This window comes from Xenopus laevis, chromosome 9_10S (assembly GCF_017654675.1).
Source record: "Xenopus laevis strain J_2021 chromosome 9_10S, Xenopus_laevis_v10.1, whole genome shotgun sequence".
Classification (NCBI taxonomy): domain Eukaryota; kingdom Metazoa; phylum Chordata; class Amphibia; order Anura; family Pipidae; genus Xenopus; species Xenopus laevis.
The window spans coordinates 2,142,657-2,162,181 of record NC_054388.1 but is presented as its reverse complement, the minus strand read 5'-3'; the positions used below and the strand labels follow the sequence as shown (position 1 = coordinate 2,162,181).

At 40.9% G+C, this 19,525-nt stretch overlaps 1 protein-coding gene across 6 annotated transcripts; it reads right to left on the bottom strand.

Annotated features, from left to right (window-relative positions):
* Positions 1-2,271: 2,271 nt before the first annotated feature.
* On the bottom strand, positions 2,272-19,423 carry LOC108702495 (mediator of RNA polymerase II transcription subunit 1-like). Of its 6 annotated transcripts, XM_041579099.1 has the most exons (18): positions 18,735-19,423; positions 18,440-18,501; positions 15,809-15,917; positions 14,861-14,939; positions 14,233-14,287; positions 13,859-13,991; positions 13,236-13,264; positions 12,616-12,687; positions 12,402-12,476; positions 12,197-12,270; positions 11,913-12,002; positions 11,658-11,772; positions 11,325-11,449; positions 10,841-10,959; positions 10,100-10,301; positions 9,721-9,816; positions 9,300-9,405; positions 2,272-7,298 (listed from the first exon to the last, which is right to left on the bottom strand). In XM_041579099.1, exons 3-18 carry the CDS (start codon positions 15,893-15,895, stop codon positions 4,043-4,045), a joined length of 4,713 nt encoding a protein of 1,570 aa, XP_041435033.1. In that variant the 5' UTR covers positions 15,896-15,917; positions 18,440-18,501; positions 18,735-19,423; the 3' UTR covers positions 2,272-4,042. The 6 variants fall into 6 exon arrangements, with proteins under 6 accessions (XP_041435033.1, XP_018093473.1, XP_041435034.1 ...); XM_018237984.2 differs by lacking the exon at positions 18,440-18,501; XM_041579100.1 differs by lacking the exons at positions 18,440-18,501; positions 18,735-19,423 and adding an exon at positions 18,012-18,267.
* Between the last annotated feature and the right edge of the window lie 102 nt (positions 19,424-19,525).

Genomic DNA, 19,525 nt, shown 5'->3' with positions numbered 1-19,525 from the left:
CTGGTAACTCCCGACTTCTACACAAGTCAGTCCCATTGCATGCTGGGTATTGTAGTCTTACATTCAACTTGGCAGTTGGCAAATTGTTAAACAAAAACGACATTACCCAACATGCATTGGGAGACACAGGATTGGCACATTAGGGCAAGAAAAAAAAACTTTGGCTGGTTTCCAAAGTAGAAACCAGCCAAAGGCCCAAAAAGTAGCCCACATCCGTACCTTGGCTAGTTCGTACTTTCAAAACCAGCCTGGGCTTTAATTTAGTAGCCCACTTTGGCTGGAAAACCACCAACCTGGCAACCCTGGTTAAACATATATTGTTATTGCTACTTTGTATTGCTCATCTTTCTATTTAGGCCTCTCCTATTCATATTCCAGTCTCTTATTCAAATCAGTGCATGGTTGCTAGGGGAATTTGGGCCTTAGCAACCAGATACCTGCTGAAATCTTCCATCTTTCTATGCAGGCCTCTCCTATTCATATTCCAGTCTCTTATTTAAACCAATGCATGGTTGCTAGGGGAATTCCAACCATAGCAACCCGACTGCTGAAACTGGAGAGCTGTTAAATAAAAAGTGAAATAACTCAAAAACCACAAATGATAAATGAAAATTGCAAATGGTCTCGGACTTTCACCCTCTCTGCATCATACGAACAGTTTACTCAAAGGTGAACAACCCCATTGCTGAAACTCAAGAGATTGTGCTCAGCGAAGACAACAAATGTATCAACTAGAGTATCAAATGAGATCAGGCTTCAATATTTATATGGACAGAAGGGAGAGTATGGCAGCTCCCTCATATGCAGAATTAAAAGCTGGGCAGGGCATGGGCCTTGTGCCCACAACAAACATGTCCTTGGAAGGGCTACTTTCCCTTCTTTCTTTATATATGGATATATATATATATGTAGCATTCTATCCATATATAAAGAAAGAAGGGAAAGTAGCCCTTCCAGGGACGTGTTTGTTGTCACATTAAAGCAGCAGTGACAGTCTGAAGTGAGCGCAGGCCAGTGTCGGATTAATCTGCATTATCTGCTACATCTTGTCTCCTAAAAGCAGACACTAAGAAGATTTGCACTTGGATTTAAGAGAGAAAACATTTGGGTCATCTGTTCAATTGGGTCTTTGACAGGAATTGCGCACATTGGGCCCTAGAGGTGACCGGGTGCTTATCTTCTGTTTCTGGTCATCAATCAGCACCAGCGTTTGTGCACACAGACGTAAGGCCAGGTACTGGGCCCTTTGTGGGGAGGGTTTAGTTCCCCTTTAAATGAAAAGAGGCTGGAGAAATAAAAGCCCCAGGGTGAGTGTAAAGCTGCAGGGAATGTGCACACACAATGGATTGTTGCTACAATAAACATACGCACACGCTTTGCCTTTTGTGTCATCGCAAATGACTTGTGTGAACCTGTTCTGGCAAGTTCCTTGGGACAGACTGGAATCCTCAGCCTCAGCCTGGTCCTGTTGTGCGGCAGGTTTGCACCAGAAATTTAGCGACGGCGTCCCTTCATCCATGCACTGACCCCCATCTAAAAAACATATGCTCAGCTACAAATGTATTGTTAGTGCTACTTTTTATTACTCACATCTCTTATTCATATTCCAGTCTCTTATTCAAATCAATGTATGGTTGCTAGGGGAATTTGGACCCTAGCAACCAGATGGCTGACACTGCAGACTGGAGAGCAGCTGAATAAAAAGGCTAAATAACAAGCATTTAGATCACCATTAAAAAACAGAAAAAACAAACACCTGGCATTATTATATCAAACGTTTTATTTCATTTTTTTTTTTGTAGCAAATGTCTGAAGGCTATTTAAAAAGCTTTAAAACTGGCATGAGAAATGAAATCAGAACAAGCTTATTTACAAAAGGGAAACAGGACAGGTGTGTTTACAGGAAAACATGTCAAATTGTCACCGTAAAACTCACACACAGAATAAAAATTGGCAATTAGTTTAAAAAAAAAAAAAAAAAAAAAAAGTTTAATCACTGGTTTGCAATGTTTTTGCTGTTTTGGGGCAGGTTGCAAAGACATAGAATACTTAGAGTCTATAATTTATATCAGAGCCCCCAGTACATCTCATTCATTACTTCTCTAAGTGCGTGTAAATGGACACTTCACCTTTAAATTTATCTTTTAGTATGTTATAGAATGGCTAGTTCTAAGCAACTGTTCAATTGGTCTTCATTTAGTTTTTTTAATTATTCGCCTTCTTCTTCTGACTCTTTCCAGCTTTCAAATGGGGGTCACTGACCCAATCAAAAAAAACAAATGATCTGTAAGGCTACAAATGTATCGTTATTGCTACTTTTTATTCCTCATCTTTCTATTCAGGCCTCTCCTATTTATATTCCAGTCTCTTATTCAAATCAATGTATGGTTGCTAGGGGGATTTGGGACCTAGCAACCAGCTACCTGCTTAAATCTCCTGTCTTTCTGTTCAGGCCTCTCCTGTTCATATTCCAGTCTCTTATTTATGGTTGCTAGGGGAATGTGAACCCCAATGCTGGACCCCAGCTGAAATCTTTCATTTTTCTATTCAGGCCTCTCCTATTCATTTTCAAGTCTCTTATTTAATTCAGTGCATGGTTACTAGGTGAATTTGGATCCTAGCAACTAGACTGCTGAAACTGCAAACTGGAGAGCTGCTGAATAATAAGAAAAATAACAACCACAAATAATAAAAAAAATGCAAATTGTCTCAGAGTATCCCTCTCTTCGGCATACTAAAAGTTAATTAAAGGTGAACAACCGCTTTAAAAATGGTTTTAACTTAAAATGTCTATTTTGGCCCCAGAGTTAATGTTATTTTAATAAAAAAAAATAAAAGGCTTTTTGTGTCGTTGCTAGAGTCTCTTGAATATCCAACCCATTACTAGTGTAATATTGCCTCTGCTTGATCCACAGCCAATATGGCACCAGAAGCCTGACATGGGGGTGCAATATTTCCCCCCTATGCTCCACAGCCAAAATTGAGCCTCTGTATTAAAGGGGTTGTTCACCTTCCAAACACTTTTTTCAGTTCACTTGTTTTCAGATTGTTCCCCAGAAATAGAGACTTTTTTTTCCAAATTGCCTTCCATTTTTTAACAATTTTTTCGAAAATCTGAGTTTAAATTTCTGTCTCTGATGTTTGAGTCCGGCAGCTCAGTAATTCTGGAGCAGATTCTGAACTGTTACAATTTTGCAACATTTAGTTGATAGTAGGGATGCACTGAATCCACTATTTTGGATTTGGCCGAACCCTCGAATCCTTCACAAAACATTTGGGCGAATACCGAGCCAAATCCGAATTTGCATATGCAAATTAGTTGTGGGAAGGGGAAAACTTTTATTACTTGCCTTATTTTGTAACAAAAAGTCACGCAATTTTCCTCCCACCCCTAATTTGCATAAGCAAATTAGGGTTAGATTCAGCCGAATCCTGCTGAAAAAAGCCGGAATCCTGAACCAAATCCTGGATTCGGTGCATCCCCAGTTGATTTCTCAGTAGCATCTCTGGAGTATTAATAACTATTGTAGGGACAAACATAAGAAATGTATCACTTTAGAACAGTTTACAGGGTCGGCGACCCCTCCTCCCAGAGCTGCTTTAGTAGGTGAAAAAATGACACTTCACACATAATAGAAAAACAGTCACGCATAGAAAATAGAAAGTAATTGGAAAAAAAGTCTATTTCTGGAGAACTGTCTGAAACCAACTGAACTGAAAAAAAAGTGTTTAAAGGTGAACAACCCCTTTAAAGACAAAAAACCCAATTTCAATTAAAAAAAATAGCACTTAAAAGAAAAACTGGGCACCCAAATTTAATATATAAAACTGCAAAATGGCTGTGTCTATACAGTGGCATAGGTAAAACCAGTTAAAATAACCTTGGGACAAAGGAGCTTTTACATTTAAATAAAAACTTAAATATATTTAAAATAGGACCAACGTAGTAAAAAATATAGCGGAGATACCGTCAGAGTGGGCAAGCAAAGCTTTAGTTGCACCTCAAAGAGACAAAGTCCAGCACTGATGAAGTTTCGGGGTTCTATAAGGTGAGCGACATATCCATTAAGTCGTCGTCACCCATGAGGAAACTTGGAGTTGGCCGGACACCTCGGTCGGAGCTCAGCATGGAACCTCCAGACATGACCATGGTGGGGTCAACGGAAATTGGAGACTTGGACCAACTTTCTGACTTCATGCTGTAAGATTTCTTTTTCTCTCTGTCCCTGTCCTTGTCTTTGAGCCTCTTCTTCTCCTTTTTGTGCTTTTTGTGTTTCTCTGCACTATACTCAGTCTGGGCCCTATTTCCGCTGCCCCCTCCGTCGTCTGAGCTTGGGCTGTTTTGGTAAGACTTCTCTGCTATAGAAGAGGAGCCGGATTCACTCTCACTGTCCAGCGCCTGAGGGGTATATGCTGGGGACTTGTTATGACTTGGTGAACATCTTTCATGTTTTGGAGTAGAACCGCTAATTAATGGAGAGCCGTAGTTTTTTTGCATCTGTGATCGAAGTCCATCCCCACCGCCTTCTGGTTTCTGTAATGTCACTTTTGCTTTTATACTGGGAGAGCCCCCATCATGCTTGCTGATAATAATTTTAGCCACACCTGTGCTCACAGAGCCCTTAGAATCCCCTCCTCCTTTTTTGGAAGGGTCAGACGACCCTCCAGAACCTGGTCCTTTGGACTTGTCCTTCTCACTCTTTTCTCGTTTTGGTGGAAACTCACCTACAACCATTCCATGTTTAGAAGACATGCCATGACTAGGCACCCCAGTACTGCCACCTCCTCCCCCACCATCCATAGGGTCTTCTGAACCAGGCCCTCCTGTGCCTACACCATGTTTCAGCTTGTCTATGACAGCTGTCAAAGAAGGCTTTTTGTTCCTGCTAGGGGACTTTCCCTTTGAATTGCTGTGAAGGTTTTGGGAAACACCACCAGAAAAGGAAGAGGAGGATGATGATGATGAGGACGATGAAGAGGATGATGATGAGGACGAGGAGGAATTCGGCTTTTGGGTTAAAGATCCAGAGGACACAAGCCCAGAGGAGGACTTTGTTGTGGAGTTCGACCCACTCCCAGACAAGTGCTGACCGCCAGAACCAATTGGGGACTTGGCTTTAGAGGATGGAGGAGTCCCTGGCATGGGTTTCATAGGAGATGACAGCTTATCAGAACCTCCCGATGGCCTGGAATGTGAGGGGGAAATGTTTGGCTTACTTAAGGAAGGGTTCATTAATACTGAAGGCTTCCCTTGTGGCTTAGTTTTACTGCCACTAGAGTTACTGACACCACTACTTAGACCATGCTTAGTGATGGGTGAAGAACCTGCCTTTCCCATAGACTGAGAACTATTTTTGGATTGGCTGTTTGATTGCCCACTTTGGCCAGTGTACATTCCTCCTCCGCTGCTCCCAATCTTCATTCCAGAAGACCCATCAGACTTGTTGCTTTTAATCTTCCCAGAGGCCGAAGATGACAATGAGGAATGCCCATGGTGGCTTTTACTACTTGATGAACTACTTGACCCACTGCTGCTATACTGACTGTGGGATGATGGTTTCCCAACACTCACTGTTCCCTTAGGAATCTGGATGGTTATTTTGGGTATAGGAGGGGTGGCCATACCAGGAGGGGTCTGCGATCTTCCAGAGGTTCCTGGAGACTTAGAGCCTCCTGTACTTGTAGGTGGGGTGAAAGGACGGTTGGTTATATGTGATGGTGACTTACCCTCTGATTCAGCCTTTTTGCGCTTGGGTGGCTTATCCTTGCTCTTCCCATCACTGGAAGGGGTACGACTGCGTTTCATAGACTTTCCTTCCATTCCAGCACTTTGCATTCCACTTAGTCCTCCCCCTGCTCCTCCACCGTTGCTGCTTTCCTTTGCCTTTTGCTTTTGGGGCCTATCTTTTCCCAAATCACTACCAAGCAGTGGGGACTGGCTCCTGCTCTGTGTTTCCTGAATATCTGGGCCAACTAGAGTTTTACTACCTCCACCTGAAATAATGCTGAAGTCCACCGTATCTGCACCTAAAGCCATCTTGTATTTACCATCACCTCCATCAACTGGAAGCCCTGAGACAATACCCAAAGAGGCAAGCCCTGACCCAGCAAAGTCTTTAAAATCATTATCCCCGCTCTGGCTGCTGTCATCATTTAGGTCATCTGTAAAACCACTCTGACTCTGACTATTGAGCAAGTCTGGGTTGAAGTCAACACTGTTGAAAAAGGTGTTAGGGGAGTCACTGTTTGGACTCCCATGTGAGTCAATGAGATCAACTGGATCTGGGTATGGATTTTCTCCACCGCTGCCAGCACCTCCATCCACCTGGAACACGTCAGTGTCAAAAAGGGTGCTCTGAGAATGTCCAGAGCTGGAGGAGTCCCTCACAGGAGTTCCAAGGTTAGGACAATCTTCCCCAGGTCCAGACAGCTTGGAGGCCTCCTCTGCAATGTCTGAGAGAATGTCTGTGACATCAGGGATAATGGCATCCGTGCTAGGTATCCTCAACATTCTCTGCATGTTAGATTGAGCATGCGGTATAGACTGTTGATACACGGTTGGTGGTGTGCCACACTGGCTTGGTGCTGGTGTGATGTGAGGGGTGTCCAGAGCATCACCTGCCATGCCCACATCAAATATGGTGTTCTGAGAGTCCACGTCCATGGAGAAGAGCTCCCTCTGAAAGTCATCCTCTGTCTGGTTCTTCATCTTCTCTGCCCCTGTCCTGGGTCTTTTTTTCTTGGGTTTTCCAGTTGCTAAAGTACCAAGTTCAGTACGAGGCGATCCTGAGGAATTTTGTCTCTCCAGCGGACTACCACCATACAAGGCGGAAAAGTCTTGTGCTGGGTTGTCTTTCAGCAAATTCATCAACATAGGGTGGTTCTTGGTATTACTTGCTGGGGAAGAGACTGGAGGTGGAGTGTGTTGGGGTTGTGTGGGACTTGAGCCCAGTGTTCCCCCAGTGTTGCTTGTGATTTGCAAAAGACTGGTGAGTATGGGATTTTGAGTAACTTTATTGAAGTCATCTCCGTGGCTTGTAGTGTCATGTCGCTCCTTTATACCCATGTTGAAAAGGGAAGAAATTTGCCCCGAAGTATATGAGCTGGTTGGGGTAGTTATACCACTAAGTGCAGTAGAGCCAGAAGTCATTCCATAACCAGGACTACTGGCTGGAGGAAGGTTCTTCTTTACCATGTCCTCCACGGTCTCAGCAATGAGAGAAAGGGCTGGTGTATCCGCCTGTATAGTCTCTGCCTTCCTACGAATGGCTCTCATTGTTACAGGTATTGACATGCACCTGCATGAAAGACAAGATTAGAAACATTAGCAGCAGTGCATGTACAACTTTTTTTGTTCAATTTCCAATCTTAGCCAACTATTTGGCGTGGGCCCCTCTACAGCCTATAGGTGGGCAAACATGTGCAGACAATAAAGGTATACTCAAAAATTACTTATTTCTCAAGAGACCACTCTAAAGTAGAATTTTTGATTTCAGCGTGGTTCGGACTGTGCCCTGATATAAGCCTGTGAGGAATTAGTTGGCATCCGGCAGTCCTCCATAAAAATGTTATATCTTCAAACAAAGAACAGTTTATAAAATGAATTCAGAGACTGTATTGTTCTTCTTACAGACTAAAAGGGATTATCAAACGTTGTTCAGCTATAAGCTTTTCAGGCTGTGATCCTAATATTGGAAGTTATGGAAAAACCCCTTTGAATAAGAATCTGAAATGCAACATGAAAACATACAAATGGCCAAGGAGAGAGAGAAAGACACTCCTTCAGAATGTACAGCTCAGAACTTCAGGGATGCTGGTGTACATAAATGTGGCCGGTATAGTAACCAACAATGGCATCAGAAAAATCTAAGCTAGTTAAAACCCACAGATATTCATGAGTGAATTGGATATGTATTAAGAATAAATAATCATCAGAGTCTGCAGAAGGTAATAGTGCCTATTTTGTGCTGTGAATGATGATTAATTTTGTGCTTTTACTGTACAGTTTGTGGTCAACTCCCTTTAATTATAGCTTGCTGTACTTCCCAAAGGACTGTCCTCCATTCTTTACAGTCACATGTTCATGTCCTGCCCTGCCCCACTTAGCACTGCAGTAAATCCCAGTGTAACATACAGAATAAACTGCTAGACATACTCACACTTAGGCTGTATGACTGCTTTTGCTGAATCAGCACTGGGGGACAGAATTGCATTAACAAAAAAAAAGCATGGCTTTTAATGAAAGAAAAACCCTCTATCAGCCTTGCTGCCAATATCCTTCCTTCTGGCACAGAACTGTTCATTTGTTAATGAGTTAGTAGGTGCTGTAGTCCCTTTTAATGAGACTTCAGATGACTCTAAGATATGACTCAGAAATCAATATGGAACTCATTCTAATCATCAGTAGTTGGAGTGTCATATCTACAAATTAGGCAAAGCAGAAAGATGCTGTAAACCATTTCACCCAGACTATTAAGGGAAGGGGAAATAAACCAGATCATTACTTCTTCAGGTGGTATGTGCATGTGTCCCAAATTCGTAAACAGAAAGATGGTTTCTCTTTAACGCTGAAGGAGATTTTACTTTGTCACCGGTAGAGTAGAGAGAAAGTGCCAGTGAAACTCTCTACACTGATAATTGCAGAAAAAATGGCTTTTGTTCTCTGATGGTAGATTGAGGAACTTTTTCTATCCCAGATAAAATGTATCTGCAATGGTACCCACGCAGGGAACCAAACTATGGATAGTTCACAAGATGACTGTGCCACCGATATGTTCTGATTTAGATGGATGCGAGAGTAGGGAAAGCTCTAAATCTCTCAACACACTCACCTCTCCCCGTTCTAAAAGAAGCGTCCCACCCCACTTATAAACGGCCACTCTTCCTGTTTAACAAGGTAAGGAATACATTGTGTTACTAATAACGTATTCACATTCTGTAAAAAGCTGTACAGCAGTTCCTAAATAAATATGAATTGAGCTTTGCTGTTCATTTGCTCAACCTATGCTGTGCAGCTCGGCAGGTCTCATAAATTTGACAAGTTACGACCACAAAAAATCAAATAATCTCTTAAACACAGGCCTCTAGGCATCCCACAACATAGAAACAGAATGGAATGAATGTGATTCTAGTGTTTGGCAGGCCTGTCATACAGCAAATGATATGATTTTCTAATATATTATATTATGATAGCCGACCTGAAGTAAATGATGAATTTGTCCAACCTCACCGATTCGGGGATTGTGAAAATGTTTTGCTGTGCATCTACTACTGTTTAAAATATGATCAAATAAGTTTACCTCTGAACCACTTTGGTAATAAAGTCATCTGTACAGATGAGCGCGTCAGATAGCCCTTTGAAAAGTTTGCAAGACACATGAGTGGAATTCTGCACATCCATCACAACTGGGGAAGCGAAAAGAAAATATTTATAAAAACGTTAAAAGAAAAAAAAAAAAAAAATTAACAGTGAAAGGACACAAGGATATCTTGTACAATGGTGATTTAATTATCTACCTCACATGAACTAAACATGGAGTAACTTTATTGTCCCTGGTACGACATGTTCATAATGTAGATGCCAAAAGAAATCAGTAGTAGTAGCAGTAACTGCATGTTGATCCACAGCTCTGGCAAAAAAAACGACTGCAGGCAAGCTTTGTGTGCACTCAGAATATAAAGAAAGCAGATACACCTGCACATAGTGCCTGCAGCACTTACCACACACTAGAGAGTCATTGACTGGATGCTGGAAAGAGATGCTGAAGCAGGAATCCGAGAGGGGAGCCACTTCAAACTGCAAAAGGCCAGGGCAGTCTACGGGCAGAAAATGAAACTATGAATAAGTAATAAAGTGGTGCAATATAGCTAGATATAAATATGCATATATTGAACCCACAATGTTTCAGCACAACAATACATTGACAGGCAATATTGATAAAGTTCTAAAATGTTGAGCGGTCCGATATTTTTACTGGAATAAAGGAAACCCCATTCTCTTTATGCCAGTTTTTTGGAAGGCATAACTATAGGTGTGTGTGTGTAACAATCATATTAGCCTCTCACAGACAGGTATAAAGCTGCAGAATAAACTCCTTACCCTCCTTCAGCATGGTGCGCTTAACACAGCTCCCAATCAATGTGTTGCAAGCTACTTGGTGCCGGATCAGGCTAAGGATGATGGGCACACGACCAGGGTGCTGGAACGGAATCTTACTCAGCAATGTTCCTTGCAGAGATCTTCCATCAGGGAGAGGGGCATCTTTATTGAGAAAATAGCAATGCTGCTGCCCAGGCAGAGACTGGTGAAGAAACAAGGGAATGGCTTAATTCAATGCAAATACTTTATCAGCTGGGAAATTGACAATATGTCTAGCCCCATGTCAGATTTCAAAATTGAATATAAAACAATCTGTTTGCTCTTTTGAGAAATGGATTTCAGTGCACAATTCTGCTGGAGCAGCACTATTAACTGATTCATTTTGAAAAAATCTTTTTTTCCCATGACAGTATCCCTTTAAAGACTGGACTTTATTCCTGTCCACACATTTATTGATGAAGTTATATAGCTACAGAGATACACCTCTTATTGTGATAACTAGTACCCCCAAACAGGATATCATTTGACACAGATAACATTTTATTTTCAATTGAAAAGATAAGGGTAGGGGTGTGCAGGACAGATGATCCACGTTCTTCAGCCTGTGTTTTGTACACAGGCTGAGAAAAGTGGATCTGCTCCCATCTGTTCCTCCATGTAGCTCCAGGCACAGGATCTGCCCCATGTGCCCCTATCTAAGAAGGTCATACTAGCTCAGAGACACACACAGGAAAGACGCACCGCATAAAACCGCATGTTGTGGTTTAATGGTCCAGGGTCCTTTTCTTTGGCCAACTCAAACTGGGTGACCAGCTCATAATGAGGCAGGAAAGTATGGGACCCATCGATCAGTGGGATACCTGTAAAGAATAGTAAATGCTGAATCTACTCAGCCTTGAGAAAAGTAGCAAAAGATGAACTTAGTTTAAGGATAAGTAAACCTTAAAAATAAGTGAATCCAAAATTGGTCAGTTTTCAATGTGATTCAGTCAAGGAATTTGTCAGAAGAAAGAAAGAGGGCTGGTCTGATGTTCTTTTTAGGAAAGATGTGAGAAAAGTAACCAGAGGAACATCAGACCAGTCCTTTTTCTTTAGTTCCTTGACTGGAGCACATTTGGAAACTGACCAGCAGGTGGCATTGTTGTAACAAAATTCACGAGTGTGCGTGTGATTGGGATATGATGGAATTTGTCTGCAAAAATAAAGCAACAAACTTGCCACTTACCAGTGCAATGTTGGATTTTTTGTATAAATGCTCTGGAAACTGGAATAGGTTGTGGGAACTTGAGAAAGAAGCAAGCTGGGAGGTCCACACTGTTGGCATTTGTTATGGAAGTGAAGGATGGAGTCCTAGGACAGAGGATTGGGGTTAATGCTAATCTGCCTTTACTTGCGAACAGTGTGTAGAATACATTAAATGAAATATAAGCATGGTTTCTTTTTCATATAAATGGGAACATGACTAATAAAGAAATGAGCTGTTCTGCACACTATTTTCAGACACAGAGGTAGACACCACAGGCTTTGTACCCCCTGGAGAAGAGGGTCATCTGCTTACCCTTTGTTATCAATGGGATGGGAGCCCATAATTAGTGGGGCGATAGGCAGCTTGTACATGGTGGAGGTAGCTTCTATCGTTACAGACATATTCATTCCAAGCAATTTAGGAACCGCTGAAGAAATTAGGGAGAGATAAGATTGGATTACTATTCTTTAAAAAAACATACATGGAGGGCCCCCCCAAAAGAACATCTGCCAGTATGTGGTTTTAACCTGAATGTACATTTTTAAATTCCTTAAATTCATAGCTCACCATGTCCTTCGCTGAGAGATACGCTTGCCCCTGTGATGTCATCAAACAAATCATACGGAGATATATAATACTTCAGGCTCATGGCCTGGCCTTTGGGACAAAGCAAAGGGATTAGAGTGCTTGATATTCACTAGGCCATTTGGAGGTATACAGCTAAAACAGACAATAGCAAACCTTTTTTTTTTAAGTTATCTCTTCTGTTTGCATCATGCATGTTAGTTTGTTGCTTCAGTTAAAATGGTTACAAATAAAAATCTCATTGATTTTCAGACAAATTAAATTACCTCCACTTCTTGGAGTCAGGTACCCAACTGTACCATGCAGTATTTTTTCCAGCACAGTGGCATTGGTGGCCTGCCTAAACAGAAGAACAAAGCACAGAAGAGTATGGCCCGAATTGTGCAGGTGTTTTTGGTTTTACATTCTCTAGCCTTACCGACAGATTCTCCTAGTTCACTATTTAAAGGAGTTGTACGTTCCTCTACTTACCAGTACATAGCAGCCATCTTCGTGAGGTCAAGCTCTAAAGACTGAAGGGCAAGATACATTTTTGTCTCCAGTTTGCTGTACAGAGAAACAATTACTGGTGTAAGGGTTACACTGCTAAAGAATTATTCATTTAAAACAAAATAAAGAAGCAAAGTGAACCAAACAGACAAATAAACAGCAGACACTCTGCTTCATTTTTAGTAATCTCACTCACTTATCCCCCGGCACCTTATACAGGTTCACCAGGCCTTTCAGATGCTGTGAGAACTCCTCAAAGTTCTTCTCTCTATGAAAGTAATATAGAAATATGACAACATATATGCATCGCTATATATACACACACACAAGTATATGCACCACTAAGAGGGATTTAATAGCACTGTATATGATGTGGTGTGACAAAAACTTCTATGATTTCTTGCCAAGTCATAGGTGTCCTTATTAAATTTCTTAATACATTTCTAATAACTGTTGAGATTCAGATCAGGAGTAATTTGTATTAATAATGGTTCCCATTCTGACAAAATTGAGACAAGTGGTGTGATGCTACTGGTAAAAACACAATACGGGGTAAACAAATGAGTCCAGTTCATAGATCACCCAGACAGGAGAGCTATTAAGTTGTTTAAAATGAGCAACTGCCAAAACAGAGATTTTAATTGTATTACTAAGTAAGACTGCAGAATTTAATTTATTACAGTTTTTTAGCTAATGCCTATACATTCCTTTAGTTTAAAATATATAAATGTCACACACATTTGATTGATTTGTGCAATATATTGTTTTAAGATAGATAGTAGTTTACATATTTATCAATTTAAAACTTCAACAGACCTTAGTTGCTCAACCAGCTCTGGACAACTCTGCAATAAAACAAAATATGCCATCAGTACAGTGCACAATAAAAAAAACAATAGTTTCATATTGGGTGATGAACAGCATGGTTCTAACAAGCTACCTACCAGAAAAACAGCAGGATATATACTAGTATGTTTAAGAGAAATTAAGAGAAAGGGTTTAAGAGAAATGTATTGTTGCTGCTGAAAAAGATCACCATTTAAAAGTAGTCTAGACAACTCCCATTATTCAGGTGGAAATCTAGATAATTTAGGACAGGTAGTTCATCTGGCATTTTAAGTATTTAAGATGGTCGGTGAAAGTACTTGAAATGTTCCTGTCACTTGAATAAGCAACGTCCTACAATTCAAGTATTACAACAGACAAAAGGTGCTCTAGTAAATGTTTTTGAGCTTAAATGCACCAGTACTAGTGCCGTCAGGCATTTCCTATCAAAGTGAATGAGAGATAGCATGGGCAGATTAGGGTGCTTCTTCACAGTGCCATTCTTAAACACTTAATATCAGTGAATAATCTATTTATTTCTTTGGTTGCTATGCTCCTTTGCAGTATGGTCACTTCTCAAATCGCGGAGTTGCTGACACACCAAAAACACCTACCACTGGGTTCTCTCTGTGGTGGGCCACCTTTACATCACACAGTTGTCCTTCTGTATCCAAAAGAACTTCAAGGTAGAACATATCTGTAGTAATATAACACTCAGTGCCGTTTGGACTCAGGTGGGATGTAAGGCTGATCAACAAAGATAGAATAAATAGCAATTATCAGAGGTACCTGGTACACTTTGCTGCTCATGTTGAGCATAAGCAACATGTTGCTTCACTTATCAGCACAACCCTAAAGCTTTTAATCAGAGAAAGATTAACCCTATAATGTATACCAAAAAACAAACAAAATTATCTTCTCAAGAATGAACCAGCATTCAGAAAATGAATATTAATAACTGGTCCCACAGCCTTCCCCATTTACTCACCCATTCTGTCTTGCTATTGACTCCAGACGATCGGTCATTGCAGACAAAGACGAAACTTAAAAGAGTAAAAACAAGCATTAGCAAAAATTTCACACAGTAGACAGATGTGCAAGAAATACAGCCCCTTTATTGAAGAAAAGTGCATGTATGCCCAGTGTAGTGCCAAAGTGGGTTTCTATTTAAAGGAAACAGGAAGAGTACGGTATAAAAATGACCTTTTATTTAAAATGTTAATAATTTGGATCTTCATACCTTAAGTCTACTAGAAATTAATGTAAACATGAAATAAACCCAATAGTCTGGTTTTGCCTCCAATACGTATTAATTATATCTCAGTTTGGATCAACTACAAGCTACTGTTTTGTTATTACGGAGAAAAAGGAAAACATTTTTGGATTATATGGATAAAATGGAGTCTATGGGAGACAGCCTTTCCGTAATTTGAAGCTTTCTGGATAGCGGGTTTCCGGATCCCGTACCTGGATCTTAAATGAATAAATAAATCAAAGAATGCACATTGGGGAGGTAAGCGGCATTTCATATTAACATCCACGGTACTGAGCCTGAGCTTTTGCTGCTGACCCCACATATAGAGTTTTCTTCCTTCATTGCATGGACGTCCCCTCACCTTTCAAAGCTTTCTGCAGGGTCTCCAAACAACTGACAAGTTGCTGTTGGCTGCCAGACATCATTCCAGTCCGTTTTTCCTGTGGAAGACAAAAGAAACAAATATATCAGTTAACCATACACGCCTATCTAGCCAACATCTTACAGTTTATGTTGCACCGTGTTTCTGGATGCAGTTAGCTCTACTTTGCTACAGTTATACAAGTTTCAATAAGAAGAGTCTATATACACCTTAAATGAAGAAATTGCACAGAAGTACAGAGAAGGGATAAAAAGGATTAACATTTTATGAACATTTGTGATAGCACAAAGGGATACTAGTGTGAGAAAATTGAGCATAGGACTGGCCAGATATGGGATGACTGATGTAGTTGTTCAGCTTAAATATATTGCAATATATGGACAAACAATCCCTGTTTTGTTTAAAGGGTAAGGCATTTTTTTTAGTATCTTAAGGCACAAAATGTCTCTGTCCTAAATATATTGATAATGGGTTGAGTGCAGAGGACTCATATATATATATATATAAATATCTCTATCTATCTATCTATATCTATATCTATATATATATCAGGTTTTGCTACTGTTTGGCTACTTTGAGAAAGGCTCTGGAAGAGCCGAAACGTCAGTCCATAGCTCTTTAATAAAAATGTTTTATTTTATTTTTAAGCCCTGTGAGTGCTGATCCTTTTTTGGTTTATTTATATATATATATATATATATATATATATATATATATATATATATATATATGTATGTATCATCACGGAGTTAAAAAAAAACTATTGCACAAAAACTGAAGCGTCACATATGCTCTTGGGATCACAATGGAAGCCAGGACTCCCCCACAATACACACATCTTCACAAACAGGACAGAAAAAACGTTAAGCAACACAAGCTTTAGAGTTTCCTCTTAACTACTCTCTCATCCACACGCACATTACTTACCATTATTTGCCGCACTAGTTTGATGGTTTCGGGCCATGGCCGATTCTGACTGTATTTAGAATGCAGTCGCTCCAACAAAGAACTCATTTTGTCTCGAATGAGGGATCCACTTAAGAAAATAAAAATCCATTATTAGTATTATTATTAAAAACGTGAAAGTATAAATGCATGTTAGTACAGTGTAGGAGTTATTCTAATGATATAGTAAAACCCTTTAAAGGGGTTGATCACCTTCCAAACACTTTTTCAGTTGTTGTCCAGAAATAAAGACTTTTTTTCAATCACTTTCCATTATTTACTTTTTACAGTTTTTCCAAAAACTAAGTGTAATGTCCCTTTCTATGCTGTTTCAGTCTGGCCACTTAGTAATTCAGGAGCAGATTCTAAACGGTTACAATTTTGCAACAAATAGTTGATCCATTTCTCAGCAGCATTTCTGGAATATTAGTAACTATTGTATCAATTCTAACAGCTGCCTTTAAAGGAGACATTCTGTGTAAAAAACGAGAATGTAGTAGTACATTATACTCATTTAGATATAGAAGAATTGTTTCAGGCTGATTTATTGAATATTTCTGCAAAACCCCCTAATAATCCCTCCCTTCTCTTCCACTTGCTGCTCCCTGAATTCCCAGGCTGTGCACTCAGCTCACTGCACTGTAGGACAGGAACCAATCAGCAGCTAGCAGGACCTGATAGGGAACTGAAGCCTGTCTGTGCTTGTGTGACTGCAGGGCTGTGATTGGCTGTCCCCTCCTAGACACGCCCACCCCTCATTTGAAACAGGGACCAGAGAACATCTATAGGGAGCTCCAATAAAGGGGCTATTTTTAAAGATAATATAAATCTTTAGCAGCATGTAAAAGCAACACCACATATTACTCACAATTAGGGGTTTTTCATTTATCCTATATGTCTCATTTAATGAAACTCAGGGATTCTGCTCAGCAGGGACAAAGATAAGAAATATATCAACTAAATGTATCAATTTAGAACAGTGTACAGGGTCGGCGACCCCCCCCTACCACAGCTGCTTTAGAAGGTGAAAAATGAAAAACTTTACACTTCAATATGAGAAAACCAGTCACACATAAAAATTAGAAAGTGATTGGATAAGGTGTTTATTTCTGGTGAACTGTCTGAAACCAACTGAAATGAAAAAAAGTGTTGGAAGGTAAATAACTCCTTTAAACATTACCACTACAGACACAGAACATATAAACAGCTTTTCAGGACATAAACTACAAAACAATACAGACTGTAAAGGCACAAAGGCTGGGGTCATGATGTTAAAAGGCAGATTGTGTGGAGCAGTGGGTGACACAGCAAAACAATCAAACACACACAGTAAAGGGCTATAACAGCTCATTTCGTATTGACATCCCTTGCCTGATTGTAAGCTCTGTAGGGGCAGAACTTCAATGGTTACTATGAATTGATGCCTTGTGCTACTGTGTGCTTTAAGTTAGTGGTCAGTAATCTACAACCTTGCAGCTGTTAAGAAAAAACTCCACATTTGTACACAGGGGATGCTTTATATTTAAAGGGATACTGTCATGGGAAAACAATCTTTTTCCAAAATGCATCAGTTAATAGTGCTGCTCCAGCAGAATTCTGCACTGAAATCAATTTTTCAAATGAGCAAACCGATTTACATTTAATTTAGAAATGTGACATGGGGCTAGACATATTGTCAGTTTCCCAGCTGCCCCCAGTCATGTGACTTGTGCCCTGATAATCTTCAGTCACTCTTTACTGCTGTACTGCAAGTTGGAGTGATATCACCCCCTCCCTTTCCCCCCCAGCAGCCAAACAACAGAACAACGGGAAGGTAACCAGATAGCAGCTCCCTAACACAAGATAACAGCTGCCTGGTAGATCTAAGAACAGCACTCAACAGTAAAATCCAGGTCCCACTGAGACACATTCAGTTACATTGAGTAGGAGAAACAACAGCCTGCCAGAAAGCAGTTCCATCCTAAAGTGCTGGCTCTTTCTGAAAGCACATGACCAGGCAAAATGAGCTGAGATGCACCTACACACCAATATTACAACTAAATACACTTGCTGCTTCAGGAATGACATTTTATATTGTACAGTGAATTATTTGCAGTGTAAACAGTGTCATTTAGAAATAAAAACAACACCATAGAAATCATGACAGAATCCCTTTAACCCCATCCCATCGCCCTATTTACCCTACCTCTTTCTCTTGCCCCTGCAAAAACAAAACCCCAGTATGAGATGTAGAGCACAGCTCCTAGAGACTGCACCTCCTGACACTCCCTAAGTTAGGGAATCGGCTGCTACTTGGATCAAGCACTATTAAATACAAGCAGTGTTCACGCTGAAGGAGCATGACACATATCTCTGTTCATTCTTCAAATGCACCACACAAGAGATCAGAAACAAATGCCAGGCTGCAGCCTTCAGATGTAAAAAGATTTTGGGAGCAACACAAGCATGAAAAATGTTCCTGGGTGGTGCCAAATAAGGGTTCTGCTTGGCTATTGGTAGCTCCGGTTTTATGCAACTAAAACTTGCCTCCAAGCCTGGAATTCAAAAATAAGCTCCTGCTTTGAAGCCACTGAGAGCAACATCCAAGGGGTTGGGGTGCAACTTATTACTCACGAGCCACTGGTTGGGGATCACTGCTCTAGTGCACCGTAAATCACTCCTTATGTCTTTCTGATCTGTGAGCACAAAGCACAACACTGATCCATTTATCCACTGAGCAGGCAGCTGCCCTGTCTCCTCCCATGATGCTTTGCATGCCGGCATTTGCATATGTAGATGTCCTCCTGCACCATATTGCAGCCCTGTAAGTTATGTGCTGCTACACAAAGCCACTGCACACAACAAATGTTGGAGAATTGTGTGTAAAAACAAAACGCACATCATTTAATAAATATTCAGGCTCTCTCACCTCTCTGTACAGTTTCTTAAGAAAGTGCTTGAAGGATCATTGTAGTCGCCGTCTTCTCCAGAAGGTGCAGCGACACTTATAAGTGAGGGGGCCGCAGACAGAAGGTTATAGTTCAACCTGTGTATAACAATCCCTTGCCAGTGTTCAGCCTCTCGAATACAAGTCTTGCTGCGGAATAGATTTGTGTCTCTCCTCAGGGTACAGGCCCTTAGTCCACAGTTTCCCCCCTCAGTTAAAGGTAAAGTGAAAGGCCCTGTAACAACAAGAGGGGTGTCTGGGGGTAGTTATCCAAGTGCTCGAGTCTGGGCAGCAACACAAAGATCTGACACAGGCACAACAAGATCTCCATCCAATGGGGAGTGGAGTTTTCCTCAGACAATCCAATGGAGCCTCCTCATGAGGTGGAATTGAGGGAAGGCCGCAGGATGAATGGGATGAAGCAGCAGCTGAGAGTTGCAGTTATACAAGTCGACACTTCTTCCCCTAAAAGCTGCTTTTCTTCCCTCACGAATGGGAAGCCCTTAGTGTGGGACCCCTCGCCCTCTCTCTGTCAGCAGCACAGGCGGCCGCTCACACTTAGTTCTCTATTCCCTGAGTTTCTTCAATGTGTCACCGAAGGGCAGGCAAACCGGGCAACTCAACTAAATCTGAAGGAAAAAGGAAGTTGATTTTACTCCGCACAGGAAACGGAAGTCCGGTATTACCGTCCATTCAGATCTCGCGAGATCTACGCGGCTTAGCTTCCGGCCTCGGCGCGAAAGAGGGAATGTCGGAGGTAGAACTCTCGCGAG

What these genes read in the sequence shown, in the direction of transcription:
- LOC108702495 (XM_041579099.1), bottom strand. Translation starts at nt 15,895, where the DNA reads ATGAGTTCTTTGTTGGAGCGACTGCATTCTAAATACAGTCAGAATCGG. An exon ending in TATAAGGTGCCGGGGGATAA is followed by an intron (nt 12,477 to 12,615) that starts GTGAGTGAGATT and finishes TTCTCTGTACAG; the next exon opens with CAAACTGGAGACAAAAATGT. An exon ending in AAAAATCCAACATTGCACTG is followed by an intron (nt 10,960 to 11,324) that starts GTAAGTGGCAAG and finishes TATTCTTTACAG; the next exon opens with GTATCCCACTGATCGATGGG.